The 13920-nt window shown below is 56.1% G+C and overlaps 1 protein-coding gene across 3 annotated transcripts in view; it reads right to left on the reverse strand.

Moving 5' to 3' along the window:
- Positions 1-2119: 2119 nt before the first annotated feature.
- Positions 2120-13920, reverse strand: part of RANGAP1 (Ran GTPase activating protein 1) — a 32903-nt gene continuing 21102 nt past the window's right edge. The window contains exons 7-16 of one of the 3 annotated variants that reach the window (XM_030320756.1): positions 13368-13526; positions 12008-12121; positions 11489-11588; positions 11318-11402; positions 10121-10307; positions 9062-9181; positions 6943-7045; positions 5663-5751; positions 5284-5405; positions 2120-3170 (exon numbers count right to left, since the gene is read on the reverse strand). In XM_030320756.1, coding sequence (XP_030176616.1) covers positions 3101-3170; positions 5284-5405; positions 5663-5751; positions 6943-7045; positions 9062-9181; positions 10121-10307; positions 11318-11402; positions 11489-11588; positions 12008-12121; positions 13368-13526 — 1149 coding nt within the window. In that variant the 3' untranslated portion in view covers positions 2120-3100. The remainder of the gene's footprint in view (positions 3171-5283; positions 5406-5662; positions 5752-6942; positions 7046-9061; positions 9182-10120; positions 10308-11317; positions 11403-11488; positions 11589-12007; positions 12122-13367; positions 13527-13920) is intronic. The other 2 variants (XM_030320757.1, XM_030320758.1) reach the window with 2 other exon arrangements.

Here is a 13920-nt window from a genome sequence, read left to right on the forward strand (position 1 = left end):
TAGAGCTGATGCGATGGCTCTCGGTCGTCCAACCCTATACTGCATAGCTTTGCATCTGACCCGTGTTCCTGATGTCGTCCAGAGGCCTTTCTGGGTTCTTGTTATCAGGAAGTGCTGCTTGGGAGACCCTTTGGCCATGCTTCCTGGGGGTTTACTAGTTTGAGCTTCAGAATGGAACTATTGCTGGTTTAGCCCCAAGCCCATGGTTGAACTCCCTTTGTGAGAACAGCCCGGTGCTGAGCGGGCCTTTCGTACGTGGTGGTTACGCACCGTCTAGGCTGAGGCACCTCTGCCCTTGCAGATTCCAAGTCATGGTGCTCAGGGACCCGGAGCCTGTGCAGTCTCGGGACTAGCTGTAGCTCTTGGGAGCGTCTGAGTCAGAAAAATTCCAAAGGCTACACAGCTCTCTCGGTACACAGTGGAGACCTGACCTTGGAGCTGGTCTGAAGGACCGAGTAGGGCTGGGCCTACACTCCTGGGACCACAGGATTCTCCTCAGTGTGTGGCCCCAAGAAGCCAGGAGTGCTGAGCCGCCGCAAGGTCAAGTGAGATCTGTGGGGCTCTTCTCAGACCGAAGCTCACACTCACGTAACCTAGGAGGCACCAAGGGCCAGCTCCAGGCAGCCTGGAGGGAAGAGCCAGGCCCCAACTCAGCCCTGAACCTCAGTCTCTCCTTCTGTTCAATTATCACTCGTGAGAAGTTGTACTCGAATCTGAAGACTCAGGTCTTGCATCCCTAACTCTTTAAGACTTCCCTGGCCTCACTGCCCACCATTCTGACACTGGACCACCGTTGTTGGTCTCCTACACCACAGTGGGAACCCCCGCCCAAAGCTGCGGCTGTGGCCCCAGAGCTCAAAACAGGGCCTAACAAAGGGGTGGGGGTCAACTGGACATCCACCCGCCTTCTGCCACATCGCCTCACATGGAGGGGAGGAGGGCAAGGCACGGGCATCTCCTCCACCACCTGGTCGAGAAAGACATTACCTGGGCACCTGGGTGGCTCAGTCGGTTAGGTGTCTGACTTTAGCTCAGGTCATGATCTCCCAGTTTGCAGGTTCGAGCCCCGCATCGGGATCTGTGCTGACCGCTCAGAGCCTGGAACCTGCTTTGGATTCTGTGTCTCCCTCTCTCTCTCTGCGCCCACCCCCACACATGCTCTGTCTCTCTCTCAAAAATAAACATTAAAGGGGCACCTGGGTGGCTCAGTCGGTTAAGTGACGACTTCGGCTCAGGTCATGATCTCACGGTTTGTGAGTTCGAGCCCCACATCAGGCTCTGTGCTGTCAGCTCGGAGCCTGGAGCCTGCTTCAGATTCTGTGTCTTCCTCTCTCTCTGCCCTTCCCCAATTCGCACGCTCTTTCTCTCAAAAGAAATAAAACATTAAAAAAAAATTAAAAAGAAAAAAAAGATGTTGCCTGAGTGGTCCACAGCCAAGAAGGAAGCGCTGTCCCCTAAGAAACTTTGGAGGGGCCTCTTCAATCCTGTGGGAGACACGGGTTCCCCAAGTGTGCCTGCTGTCTAAGGAGGGCCCTAAGGAGGGTCTGCTTAGCTGTCCTTGTACCACGTGTAGCAAAGGGAGGAGGGAAGGCCCCCAAGGGAGGTGCCCTCCATTCCAGGCCCTGGAGCCTGATACCCTGTGGCGGCTTCCCAGCCAAGCTCAACCCTGCAAGGTGACCTTGCTAGACAGACCCAGGAGGCTCCTGACTGTGCAGCCAGTGGGTTTTGTGGCAAAATCTGGACAGTGTCTGGCTTAGGTCCATAAATGGAGTGACACAGGGGCCAGCAGCCCAAAGGCTAGGTCAAGGGTAAGATGGTGATGAGCAGATGGAAACAGGCCCAATTCAGGGCCCTCAGTGCCCAGAGAGGAAGGGCCTCCCACCCTCCCTGGCCCCCAGGAATGGCTGTCCCCTGCTGAGCACCAACTGGCCAGCTGTTAAAAGGGGAGCTGGCACAACTGGATACATCCGGGCCTGGGCAGGAGAGGCTGCCCCACGGGACAAGGCTGGCACAGGAGCTCCTCTGGTGATGGACAACCCCGTACAGACGGAGGTGGGACTCTGGGCATTAAGGCCCTGAGAACCGCCCACTTAAGGGTTGAAAGACTTTTCAGTCTCCACAGTTGCCACACATGACTTTATTTGTGAAGCCCCGGGCACAGCCCAGACACACAAAGAGCACAAAGGGGAAAGCACAGAGCGTCAGGGGGCAGCTCCAGCCCAGTCCCCACCCTGTCTGGGTCCTTTAAGAGCGCCCGAGCTGCAGCTCACGCTCAGTGGGCCCCGCCCCTGCCCCTGGGCCGGAGAACAGACTTGGGCCAGCCAAAGAGCCCCCTCCAGCGTGGCCCTCGGGCCAGTCACAGACATCTCAGCAGCCAGGACCAGGCCCCATGGGTCTGGAGCCAGCATCATCTACCCGCGACTCCTGCTCCTAGACACCCAGTGTTGCCACTGGCTTTTCTTCTTGTCCACGTGGCACGGGAACCAGGGCCTTGCCTTCTACTGATTGCCCCACAGGCCCACGCCGGTGGCAGTCGCTGCCCCTCAGGCTGCAGAGATCAATACAGCAGGGATGGACGACAGGGATGACAATGGCTTTAGGACCAGGGCTTAGTGACAGGAAGCACTCAGTGAGCAGCCCCAGGCAGGGCATGAAGCGCAGCCCGGCCACAGCACAGAGAGAGGGGACAGTGCACAGACCGCAATTCCCTAGGCGCTGGCGCAGCCCAGAAGGGTAAGGAAGGCAAGGTGGGAGGGGACCGCCACAGGGCCTGGAGCTGGAGGCACGCATCAGCAGAGCGCCCTCAGGTGGTAACAAGTTTAATGGCAGAGCAGCTTTCAGCCCTTTCATGGAGGGGGGTGCGGGGGGTGGGCCAGCTCCTCTCCAGCGGGACCAGGAACAGTCCAGCAGGGAGACATTAAAAACCCAAACCCCAACAGGAAGCACACACCTGCACACACACCACACCGACACACATACTCAGGGACTGACATGACGCACGAGACAAAGACCCTCCCTGCCTCTGGCCAGAGTCCTTCATCTGAGTCCCTTCCCAAGTCACTGGTTCAGGCCAAGGGGTGGGGAGAGGTCGGTTTCGCATCTACACCTTGTACAGCGTCTGCAGCAGGTTGTGGCGGGCAAAGGAGCAGGCCTCCAGGGCACCGTTGGGCCTGTGGGGAAAGAAGGGTCAGTGCAGGGGGTGGGAGGGCACGACACACACCACTGGGGCCCAGGGAGTTCAGGCTGCAGCAGGGGCCAGTTTCCCACCTATGGAGAGGGAGTGGGGGCCATTTCTGAGGCTAAAAACATGCCAGCATCCAGTTTTCTAACTTTCAGGACGACTTTTCCAGGAGGCGGGGGCGGGCGGGAGTGGGGGGTGAAGCTCAGAGGTGGCAGCACACCCAAGGCCCCTCAGCCCAGACTTGGCCAGAACGCAGGCCTCTGCTCTCCACCAGGCTGCCCTTCCCAGGGCGTCCTCACAGACCCTACAGTGCCACCTGGGCCCTCATGAGTAATGGGCTGGCCACTGTCACCATTGAGATCATTAACATCACTACACAGGAAGAACGTGGGCGAGACATCCAGGGGGCCAGGCGAGTGTGGGGCGCAGCCAGGACCCGCAGCCCACAGACACCTTGGTCTAGCGCAGCTGTGAGACCCCACACCATGTGGCCAGGAGTTGAGGGAGGAAAGATGTGCCTGTCACTTCAAGGCCACTCGGTCACCTCAAAGAAGACCTAAGGGACAGCTTTTATAAATCCCCGTTTTAAAGTGGTATAGACTGAGGCCTGCACTGAGGGCGGGCAGGCGGCTGAAGGAGGCACCTGTGACAGACCAACAAGGGCAAGGGCTTCTTCTCAGAATAAAAGAAGGCCCAAAGGAAAAACGCCGACTAGAAGCTGAAGGGGACAAAAGGAGCCGGACTTTTGTGGGGCAGGGCGGGGGGGGGGGGGGGGGGAAGGGGGGAAGGCAGGGACTAGGGCCATTGACTGGAGATGCTCCAGCGAGCTAAGAGCTGGGGTCAAGGCGATGTCCCCTGCTGTGGGAACAGGCATGGGGAGAATGCAGCTTGCTGGGAAGTCGGGGCCATGAGACGTGCGGCCACGTTGAGGGCTCGCGCTGGACTCTGGCAGAGGGGCCACGCACTCAGCTCTACACCCGTGAGGTTCAAACTCATGACCCCGAGATCAAGAATCGCACGCGCCGCCGACTGAGCCCGCCTGGCACCCCTCAGCCCGGCTTTTCACTCGGGCCAGTCCACCTGCAACAGAATGGGTGGCCTGGGCAGCCGCAGTGGCGAGGGGCAGGTGTGGAGGCAGGCAGGTGGGCAGACATGCGAGAGCGTGAGGCCTGAGGAGGCAGTGCTTGCGCAGGGAACCGCAAGATGCCGCGGTGGCGGAGAGGCCACGGTGCGAGCAGTCCCAGAAGCCAGCCAGCGTTCCTCACTGTGCCCTGAGCCAGACCACCCCCGACACTTCACACACCCAGGCACGACCCGATGGCACGAGCCACACGTATGTCACCCCCACCCCCCCCGCCAAGGTGAGGGGGAGTTTCTGTCTCTCTCCTGCCTCACTCCCACTTCCCTCCCAAAGCACCGGATTCACGGTAAGTACGGGTGGTCAGAGCCCCCAGAGACCACCTCATTCAGCAACTTGGTGGGGCAGATGGGAAGACTGAGGCCTGAGGAGGGCCAGAGGTCGGCTGGGGCTACAGAGGGCCCCAGTGAGAGCAGGGGACAAGCCTTCTGACTCATCCCTGGTGGGCACTGGAGTCTGAAAGCTCCTTGTTATCCAGCTATGGCTACTGCCCCACCAGGCGCCAGGACCCTCCTCCAGGACACGGCCAAGATTTCCAGGTCTCTGGGCATTTGGCATTCGCAGGGGAGGGGCCTGTGGCTGCGGAAGACGGGTGTGACAGGCCCCTTCAGCCTCAGCCCTATAGCTGAGAGAAGGGACACAGAACTGCTCGCAGAGACATCCCGGAGTACAGGACCTTGAGCACCAGGGCGACCATGGGCAAACTCCTCCCCTCCTGTGCTGTTTCCTCGTCTGGAAAATAGGGGCCTTTCCACGTTCTCTCTCTCAGGAAAAGACGCTATTCCTGAGCCCCCTGTCCTCAGCTTGGCACAGGGGAGGAGAGACTGAAACATGGATGCTGAGAGCCCAGGAGGCACGAGGGTCTCTCATAGGCCTGAACGTGCAGGCCAGGGAAGGCTGCACTGACGAGGGGCCTGCAGACGCCGGAACCGGCTGCCGTGTGAGCCAATGAGGGCACACTCACTTGGTCATGAATGCCAGCAGCAGGGGTGCGAGGGCCTTGGGGAAGTAGTCCTGCTGCACCATGTGGTTCAATGCCATCAGAGGGCCATACAAGTTGGCAATGGCCTTGACCTTGTCTTCACTCTGTAAGGGGAACACAGAGCACAAACAGGGTGAGTGAGCTACAGGGCCACCGGGGTTTGGGGTGCTGTAGGTCTCCACCACCAGCCCCCTGCCCAGAGAGCCCCATGGCCAAGGTCAGGCTGAATCCCATCACCAAGGCGAGGCTGCTTAAGCAGACCCAGAGACAGGGTGGGTGACAGGTCCCCCGACAGGACTCAAGGTGTGGGACAGGGTGGGTGGGTGAGCAGGTGTACTCCCTTCCTCCCCTGAAGTTGCACCTTGAGCAGACCCATGTGGATGAGAAGCCTGGTGAGGAAAGCATTGGAGTTGAAGGAGGATGAGCTGAAGGCCTTCTTCATCAAGGCATCTGCAAGACAGAAGCAGCAATGGGGCCACAAATGAGTTTGTGGCAGCAAATGGCTGGTCACCAGCCAAGGTCACGTAGCTCTGGCACACACAGGTTGGGTCCTTTCTTCTGCACTAATCAGGTGAGCACAGGGCAGCAAACCGTGGTCCCAGGCTGAGGGGACAGCCAGGAGAAGGGCTCAACCTATCAGCTGCGACACCTTGTCCTTCTCATGCTGACTTCACACACTGCAAAAGGGCTTGGGGACCTTGCACAACCAAGGTGGGGCAGGCAGGGGGCAAGTTTAAGTGAGGCAGATCACCCTGGGGGAGATTTCAGCGGTTCTGTAGAGGTGAGGGGGAATGAGCAGAGAAGGGAGGGGAAGGAGTGGCCGAGGGTCTATAGGCACTGTGTGGGCACGCACTTCCGTGCTAGGCTGTTCTGGGAAACAATTCAGGTTACTTGTTCCCATCAATGCTCATGGGGATGGGACCTCAGGGAGCAGACTTAGTGACTCTATCTGGGCCTCGCCAGCCTACCCAGCCTTGCTCCCCGCTGACCCTCCTGCCTCAATGCCACCCACAGGGCACCAATCCAGGAGAAAGCATCACGTTTCTCCACTCCTCTCTACTCTTCTCCACGTGCTGGGCCCTTCCTTCCCTGTCTGCCTTCCCAAGTCTGACCACACTGCAGAGCTCAGACATGCGTGGTGAAGTGGAAGGTGACAGGTGCTATGATGGAGGTAACAGGGAAAGGGGTAGCAAGGGAGGGTCATGACAGGACCAGAGATCTTGGGAAGCCTTGTGAAAGAAATGGGGAAAGCAGGCATCCTCCAGGGTTGCAGGTGGAGGGGACTGTGTGCAGAGGCTCAGGTGAGGACAAAAGCTCAGCTCTCTCATGGCTTCTCCTCTGAGAAGCTCCCATCAGGGCCCCGGGGCTGTGACTATCTGGTCTTCCTACAGCAGACGCCTGGCTGAGTTCTAACTGTATGTAACTGTATGGCTTTGGAAAGGCCTCAGTTGCCCCATCTGCAAAAAACAGGAGAGCAGCCAGCCTACTCCGTGGCAGGAACCCAACAAAATAGGCAGGAGGGGGTGGAGAGCAGTACATACTTTAGTGTTGGAACAAGGGGTTCCAGCCACCATAAATGTCATCTGAGCCCTGATGCAGCAAGAAGGCAGGGCCATCCGTGCCCCGCCCACCCCACGTTACCTACTGCATCTTGCACTGCTGTCCTCACTGTGGCTTCATCCTTAAACACAGACGACACCTTCAGGAAGGCAGAGACCACCTTTTCCGGGTCAGATGTGTCAGTCTGAGAACACAAGAGACAATGGCTAGTCACCAGGGGCCAGAGCCCCAGGGAAGATGTGCCTGCACTCTGCTGCTGGCTTGGCTGGAAGAGGCCTTGGTGAGACACGGGCCTCTGGTGGGCAAAGATGGGTCCTGCCTCGCGCCCACACTGTCCCCTTCGAGCCAAGCATGGTCCGGTCCGTGGCAGGTATGCAAAGCATACAGGGGGAGTGCATCAGTATTAAAATGGGTTATTCCCGTGACCCAGTGCTCCTCTTCTTATAATCTAACCTGAACAAAATAATCCAGGATATAGGCTAGACGTCATTCAACACAAGGAAGTTTAACTTCACCTAACTTCACTGGGGTGGAGACAGGTGGAAGCAACGTGAATGTCCAGAAACAGTGTCTGAGTGCTATATCCACTCACTGGGGTAGCGGGCATGGTTCCTGACACAGGAGATGGCGAATGGTATTACATGAAAAAGTGGGCCTTTAATCTCATTTGTCAGGGAAAGAAACAGAGAAAACATGAAAAGGAAGTCAGCCAAAAGGCCAAGCCAGCTCTGAGAGCGGACACATTTTATTTCTCTGTATTTATCATTTAACTTCTCTGAAACCCTGCTGTCTCAGGTATAACCCAGCGTAACAGGGTCTACGCTCTGGGCTGCCCAGAGGGTTACATAATGAAACCATGTCTAAGTACTCGGAGCAGTGCCTAGCCGACAGGAGGCACTGAACAGTCACCTCAATATGAATCAGGGAATGAGGAAGCGAACAAATGGATGAACAAGCCAGCGAACCAACAAACGAGTGAGGCGGGAGCAAGGGCACACTAAAGGACGTGACCTCCACAGGAGCCCTGGGCAGGACAGCTGTTCTAAAACACAGGAAGGAAGCCTAGGTGTGTGCACACGAGTGTGCTGGGAAAATGCCCCAGGTGTCACTAGGTGCAGCAGGCCTGCCCTTCCTGCAGCCCAAGTGTGTTCCCGGTGGCGGGGTCCACTTCTGGAGGTTGACAGATACACTGGTCACACTCATTTATGTGTATTTTTAAAATGTGGGGGAGGGGCCCTAGCTGGCTCAGTCTGAAGGAAGGGTATGCAACTCGATCTCGGGGTTGTGGGTTCGAGCCCCATGTGGGTCACAGAGACCACTTAATAAATAACACTTGGGAATGCAAGCTGGAGCAGCTACTCTGGAAAACAGTATGGAGGTTCCTCAAAAAACTAAAAATAGAACCACCCTACACCCCAGCAATTGCACTAGTAGGCATTTATCCAAGGGATGCAGGTGTGCTGTTTCGAAGGGACACACACACCCCAGTGTTTATAGCAGCACTATCAACAATAGCCAAAGTATGGAAAGAGCCCAAATGCCCATCGACGGATGAATGGATAAAGAAGATGTGGTATATATACACAATGGAGTATTACTGGGCAATCAAAAAGAATGAAATCTTGCCATTTGCAACTACGTGGATGGAACTGGAGGGTATTATGCTAAGTGAAATTAGTCAGAGAAAGACAAAAATCATATGACTTCACTCCTATGAGGACTTTAAGAGACAAAACAGATGAACATAAGGGAAGGGAAACAAAAATAATATAAAAACAGGGAGGGGGACAAAACAGAAGAGACTCATAAATATGGAGAACAAACTGAGGGTTACAGGAGAGGTTGTGGGAGGGGGGAGGGGCTAAATGGGTAAGAGGCACTAAGGAATCTACTCCTGAAATCATTGTTGCACTATATGTTAACTAATATGGATGTAAATTTAGAAAAATAAAAAAACAAGTTAAAAAAAAAAAACAGCAAGGAAAAGTGGGCCAGCTGAGCCTGATTAGTATTGATTGGAATTTCTTGCCACCAATAAATTTGCCTACTGATGTCGAAAAATAAATAAATAAATAACACTTAAACAAACGCACCTGGCAGTCCCCACTCCCGCCGACAGTGTCCCCTCCCAATCCCATGCTCTGCTCGTCCCCATCTCCACGGCACGCTGGGCTCAGAGGCTGGAAGCGTGGCCGCCTACCTGCTGGGCTATCAGCACGGAACTCTTGGGCCCAAGGCGCAGCAGCTTCTCTGGAGAGGGGAAAGCCAGGAAAGTGGAGACGTCTGCAGGAGGCGGGGAGGATAGCACGGGAGCTGGCTCCTGAGGGACAGGCGGCACAGGTGGCTCTGTGGAGGTCCGAACCCAGACTCCTCACCCAGAACATGCAACCTTCGCTCTAGGTAGTCAAGGCTCAGAGTCTTGGATTCTTCCTCCTACTCACGTGCAGCCCCCAAAGGGTGAGGGGCCCGCAGACGCCGGCCCTTGCTGGCTCCTAGCATGGGAGCCTCTAGGATGGGGGCAAGCCACTTCCTTAGGCCAAGCGCCTCCTTGCCAGGACATACGACGTCCCAGAAGTGATGTAAGAAGTGCGTGGGGGCCAAAGTGGACCCCACCAGGAACTGGAGTCTAGCCCGGATAAGCACTGCTAGCGAGGTGCCCAGAGAAAAACTAAAAACTGGAAAGTGTCTAGCCACTTGTCGAAATGCTTCCATAAACCAGGAAAAAAGTGAAATTCAACATGAGTGTGGGGGTCCTCGTCCAACCTGTGGTTCGCCAGAGTTTTTAGTCAGGAGCTTATGAGGAAAAGGACACGGTAGCCCTGACTCCACCAGCCCTCCTGGCGAGGCGAAGGGACACCGAGTGTTCAAGCTGGACCAGTCTCCAGAAGGGGGGGCTGTCCCTGCAGGTCGCCAAGATGAGTAGGAAAAGAATTTCTATTTATGCCTATTTTTTACTCTCTTCTTTTAGAGATATTTATGTATGTTTCATACTAAACGGTACAGCCGCGTCATATATGCTATAATCACATCATGACGCGTAAGTGAATAAACGCATCTGTACTGGGATAAATATAAATATGGATGAATACAGCTATATTGGGATGACTTTTCCTTTTTCACTTACAGGGGTGCGCATTCAAAAATAGTTTGCACCCAACGTACTTAAGTGGATTCCACACCCACCGCCCCCGTGAAGACGTCCCAGGACTTCACATTCGAGAACCAGGGCTCTGATCCTGCCAAACGACAAGGAACTCACTCCACTGTTTGGGTCCAGAATCTTCCTTGATGGTGTGGATGACTCCTCTCTTTGCCCTTGCTGTGGCTCTTCTTCCTCCTCCTCCTCTTCCTCCTCCTCTTCCTCCTCTTCTTCCTCCTCCTCCTCTTCTCCGTCTTCTTCTTCCTCTTCCTCCTCCTCCTCCTCGTCATCCTCACCCTCATCGTCACTGCAGAGGGGAGTTGGCTAAAGCAGACCCTCCCTGCCCAGAGGCCCATGTTGGCTCCGAGGCCTGGCTCCACAACCCACAGACACCAATCAGGTGGGAGGGAGCCTACAGAGGATGGGGGCGCCGCTGCTCCCAGGGTGAGGGCATGTGGGTCACACCAGGGAGCCCATTATCCAACTCTCATCACCCAGGGAAGCCCATGTTGTGAACACGGAGAAACCACATATCCACCCTCGCCCGTAGTCCCCCACTGGGGAGACAGAAAAGGAAGAGAACAGTCCGTCACAGCTGAGGCCCAGGGCTTGGCATGAATACTGCCCAGGCTGAGACGCCGTATCTCACTGCTCACAGGAAGCTGTGGCTGGGGGGGGGGGGGGGGGGGGGCGAGGGGGGATGGGGATTTCTGGGACTGTGAGCCCCTCAAGGCCATCTGAGCCCCCAGTTCCTAGCAGCAACACAGGCATAGAACTGAGGGGACACAAGTGAGGGTCTGACAGATGAATGAAGCCAACCTGGGGGCCAGAAGGGCAGAGGGAGCAGGTGCTGATGACGCAAACTGACTCCCACCCACACGGAGGAGGCAGCCCTGCCACCACGGCCATGGCCACAGCCCATGTGGCTCCGCAAACCCTGAACTCCCTGCTCTCTTGCATCAACCTCCTCCTTTCTGAACTCTGTCTCCAAGTCTGGTTCCACACCCCCATCGCTGCCCTGACCTCACTGCTACTCTACCCCATCTGTCAGCTCAGATCAAAGGTCATCCCTTCAAAAGCCTCCCCACCTCACCCACTCCAAAGGGTGACCACTCTCAGACCTTCACTGTCTCTGAACATACAGGAACTTAATCACTCTTGGCCGCCCGTCCAGCCAGAATGAAGTCCCACGAGTCAGAAACCTTCACTGTCTTATCCTTGCGCCCCTGATGCCTCGCACAGCATCTGACACATACAGGGGCTCAAACAATGGTTCCTAAATGAATAAAAGGAGAACCACAGCCCACAGCTCCCTACCTGAGGGAGGCCAGCACCTTGGCCATGTTGAAGCCGTCTAGCACCTCCTGGAGCTGCTCGCAGCCTTCTTCTCCCAGCGCGTTGCCTGCTCGTGGAGAGGAGGAACGGAGCGTCAGGATGGGCAGCAGGGCCCGCCCGGCAGGCGTGGGCCAAGGCCACCACTCCTATTACCATTGAGGTCCAGCTTCTCCAGCTCAGCCTTGTCGGCCACGGCCTCAGCAACGGCCAGAGCAGCATCTCTCTTGATTTCACAGAAGGACAAGTTCAGCTCCTGAAAATAAGAGAAAGGAGTAGAGGCCAGCAGAATCACAGGCCAGGAGACCACGTTCTCCTCTGAAGCCTGTTTTCCCCAAGGGAGGGTAAGGCAGGCTCCTAGCTCCAGCTGGGCACAGTGACAGCGACAACAATAATAATGCCAGTTAGCTAGCGATGCACCAGGTACTCAAGGCGCTCTCTTACACTATGCTATGATGACCTCCATTGCTCCCTCCTCCCATTTCCAAAATGAAGAAACTGTGGCTCACGTCACACAGGTGAAGAGAATTCCACAAAATGAGAGAGATGTGGCAGGGCTGAGCCACAAACCCAGGCCCACCTGGCCTTAAAGACCACACCCCTGCCACCCACGGCGGCAACCCCGAGTGTGGGGGAAGCCCAGACCCGAGGGGAAGACACGGGTGGTGCCGGCACCTTCAGCTTGGGCAGGCCCCCGCGCACGGCATCTGCAATGGCGACAGCACCCTTGGAGCGCACCAGGCAGTCCCCGAAGTTGATCACCTCCACCTGCCGCAAGGTCTTCAGCGTCTGCGAGGAGGAAGCAAAGGCCAGGGTGAGGGTGTAGGCCCCCCAGCAGCCCTCTGAGGGTCAATGGCACACCCCGTGTCAGCCTCCACACTGTCCTCCTCCATCCAGTCTGGCCTTCTCAGCACCTCACCAGCTTTTGTCACCTCCTGGCCTCTGGCTAACCTCCCTCCACTCTACTTCTGTTATATCCAGAACCTTCCTGAAGCATAAATCTGACCAAGTTGCACACTAGCTTAAAACACTGCATGGCTGCCTATTACTCATGGGAGAGCCTGAGAATCAGCAAGGCCACGAGTTTTTGCCTCCCTCTCCTATCGTCTGACCCTCAGACACCTCCCGAACCTTGCCTGTTTCAAACCAGGACCCTCTCCCATGCTGCTGATCCCTTCGCCTGAAACTCCCCTTCGTCCAAGGTCCGTTTGTCTTAAACAACTTGGCCAAAATGTGACCTCTTCCAGAAAGCCTGCCCTAAGTCTGATCTGAACTTCCTGTACATCCCCTACGCTTGCAGATGTTTCTGCCAATCCCCCACAGCAGCACGACTAGGCTTTTGTGGAGTCTTAGGGTCCAGCGAGGTCTTGACACCCAAACAGCCCTACGTTCACAGCCCTGCGCTGTCACAGGCCTCTCCCCTCCCTCCATGAACTAGGGACTCCTTGAAGGCAGACTCTGACTCAACTCTGCATGGCCCACACTTGGCACAGGGCTGGGCACTGGACAGGGCTCGATAAATAGCTGATCAAAGAATCAATGAAAAAAGCAGTCGGGCTGGAACCATCTTCCATGCAGATTCTGAGAACTAATCCAGCACCAACAGATGGGTTTACACAGAGGCAGCTCAGGAGGAAGGCAGTATGGACACTCAGAGCTGCCCAAAGAGAGCACAGGTAAGCTTCTAACACATGGCCTGTTCTGTAATGTACCCATGAGGTACACATCCGGTGGGTGGGCAGAGCAGCTCACCTGCTGATTCGTGCATTAAAAAGGCAGCAGCCAGGGGCACCTGGGTGGCTCGGTTAAGCATCCAACTCTTGGTTTCAGCTCAGGTCATGATCTTATGGTTGATGGGTTTGAGCCCCACAGTGGGCTCTGTGTGGAGCCTGTTTGGGATTCTCTCTCTCCCTCTCTTTCTTTGCTCCTCCCTTGCTATCTCCCTCTCAAAATAGATAAATAAGTTTAAAAAACAAAAGAAAGGCAGCAGCCAGACCCTGCTTACTGCTCTCTGACCCTGCCACTCCCGCCTCACCTTGGCCATAGCCACAGCACCCTTCTCAGTGAAGGTGTTGTCGTTCAGGTTGATGACCCGTAGCAGGGGGTTGATGGCGAAAGCCTGGGCCAGGGCAGTGACACCGGGGTGATTGATCCCATTCTGTGGCATGTGGACCTCCTCCAGAGTCCCGATGATCTGTGAGGGGCAGGAGGGACAGAGCAGAGTGGTGGGCTCCTGAGCTCCAGGGACATCCAGTAGGCAGGAAGGTGGCACTACACACTAGATACGGGGAGGGGCTGCCATCCACTTGGGCACGGGCTTGTCCATGGATATTTTGGGTGATCTCAAAGCAGAACTCTGGGCATGGCTGTATCTGATCCCCTCCATAGCCTCACGAGGGAGACCGACCTGGGATTAGGAACTCCACCAAAGACTAGGGATCAGAAAGGCTAAGTAACTTGTGCAGGGTCACACAGCGCAGAACACAAGTTTCTGGGTCTGGTGTCCTCCACACAGGGAGGACCCTGGGTGTTGGCCCAGGAGTCTGCCCTGGTCCTTCTTTGCACACTGCAGCTCCACTGGGCCTGTC

The sequence above is a fragment of the Lynx canadensis genome, chromosome B4 (assembly GCF_007474595.2).
Source record: "Lynx canadensis isolate LIC74 chromosome B4, mLynCan4.pri.v2, whole genome shotgun sequence".
Lineage (NCBI taxonomy): Eukaryota > Metazoa > Chordata > Mammalia > Carnivora > Felidae > Lynx > Lynx canadensis.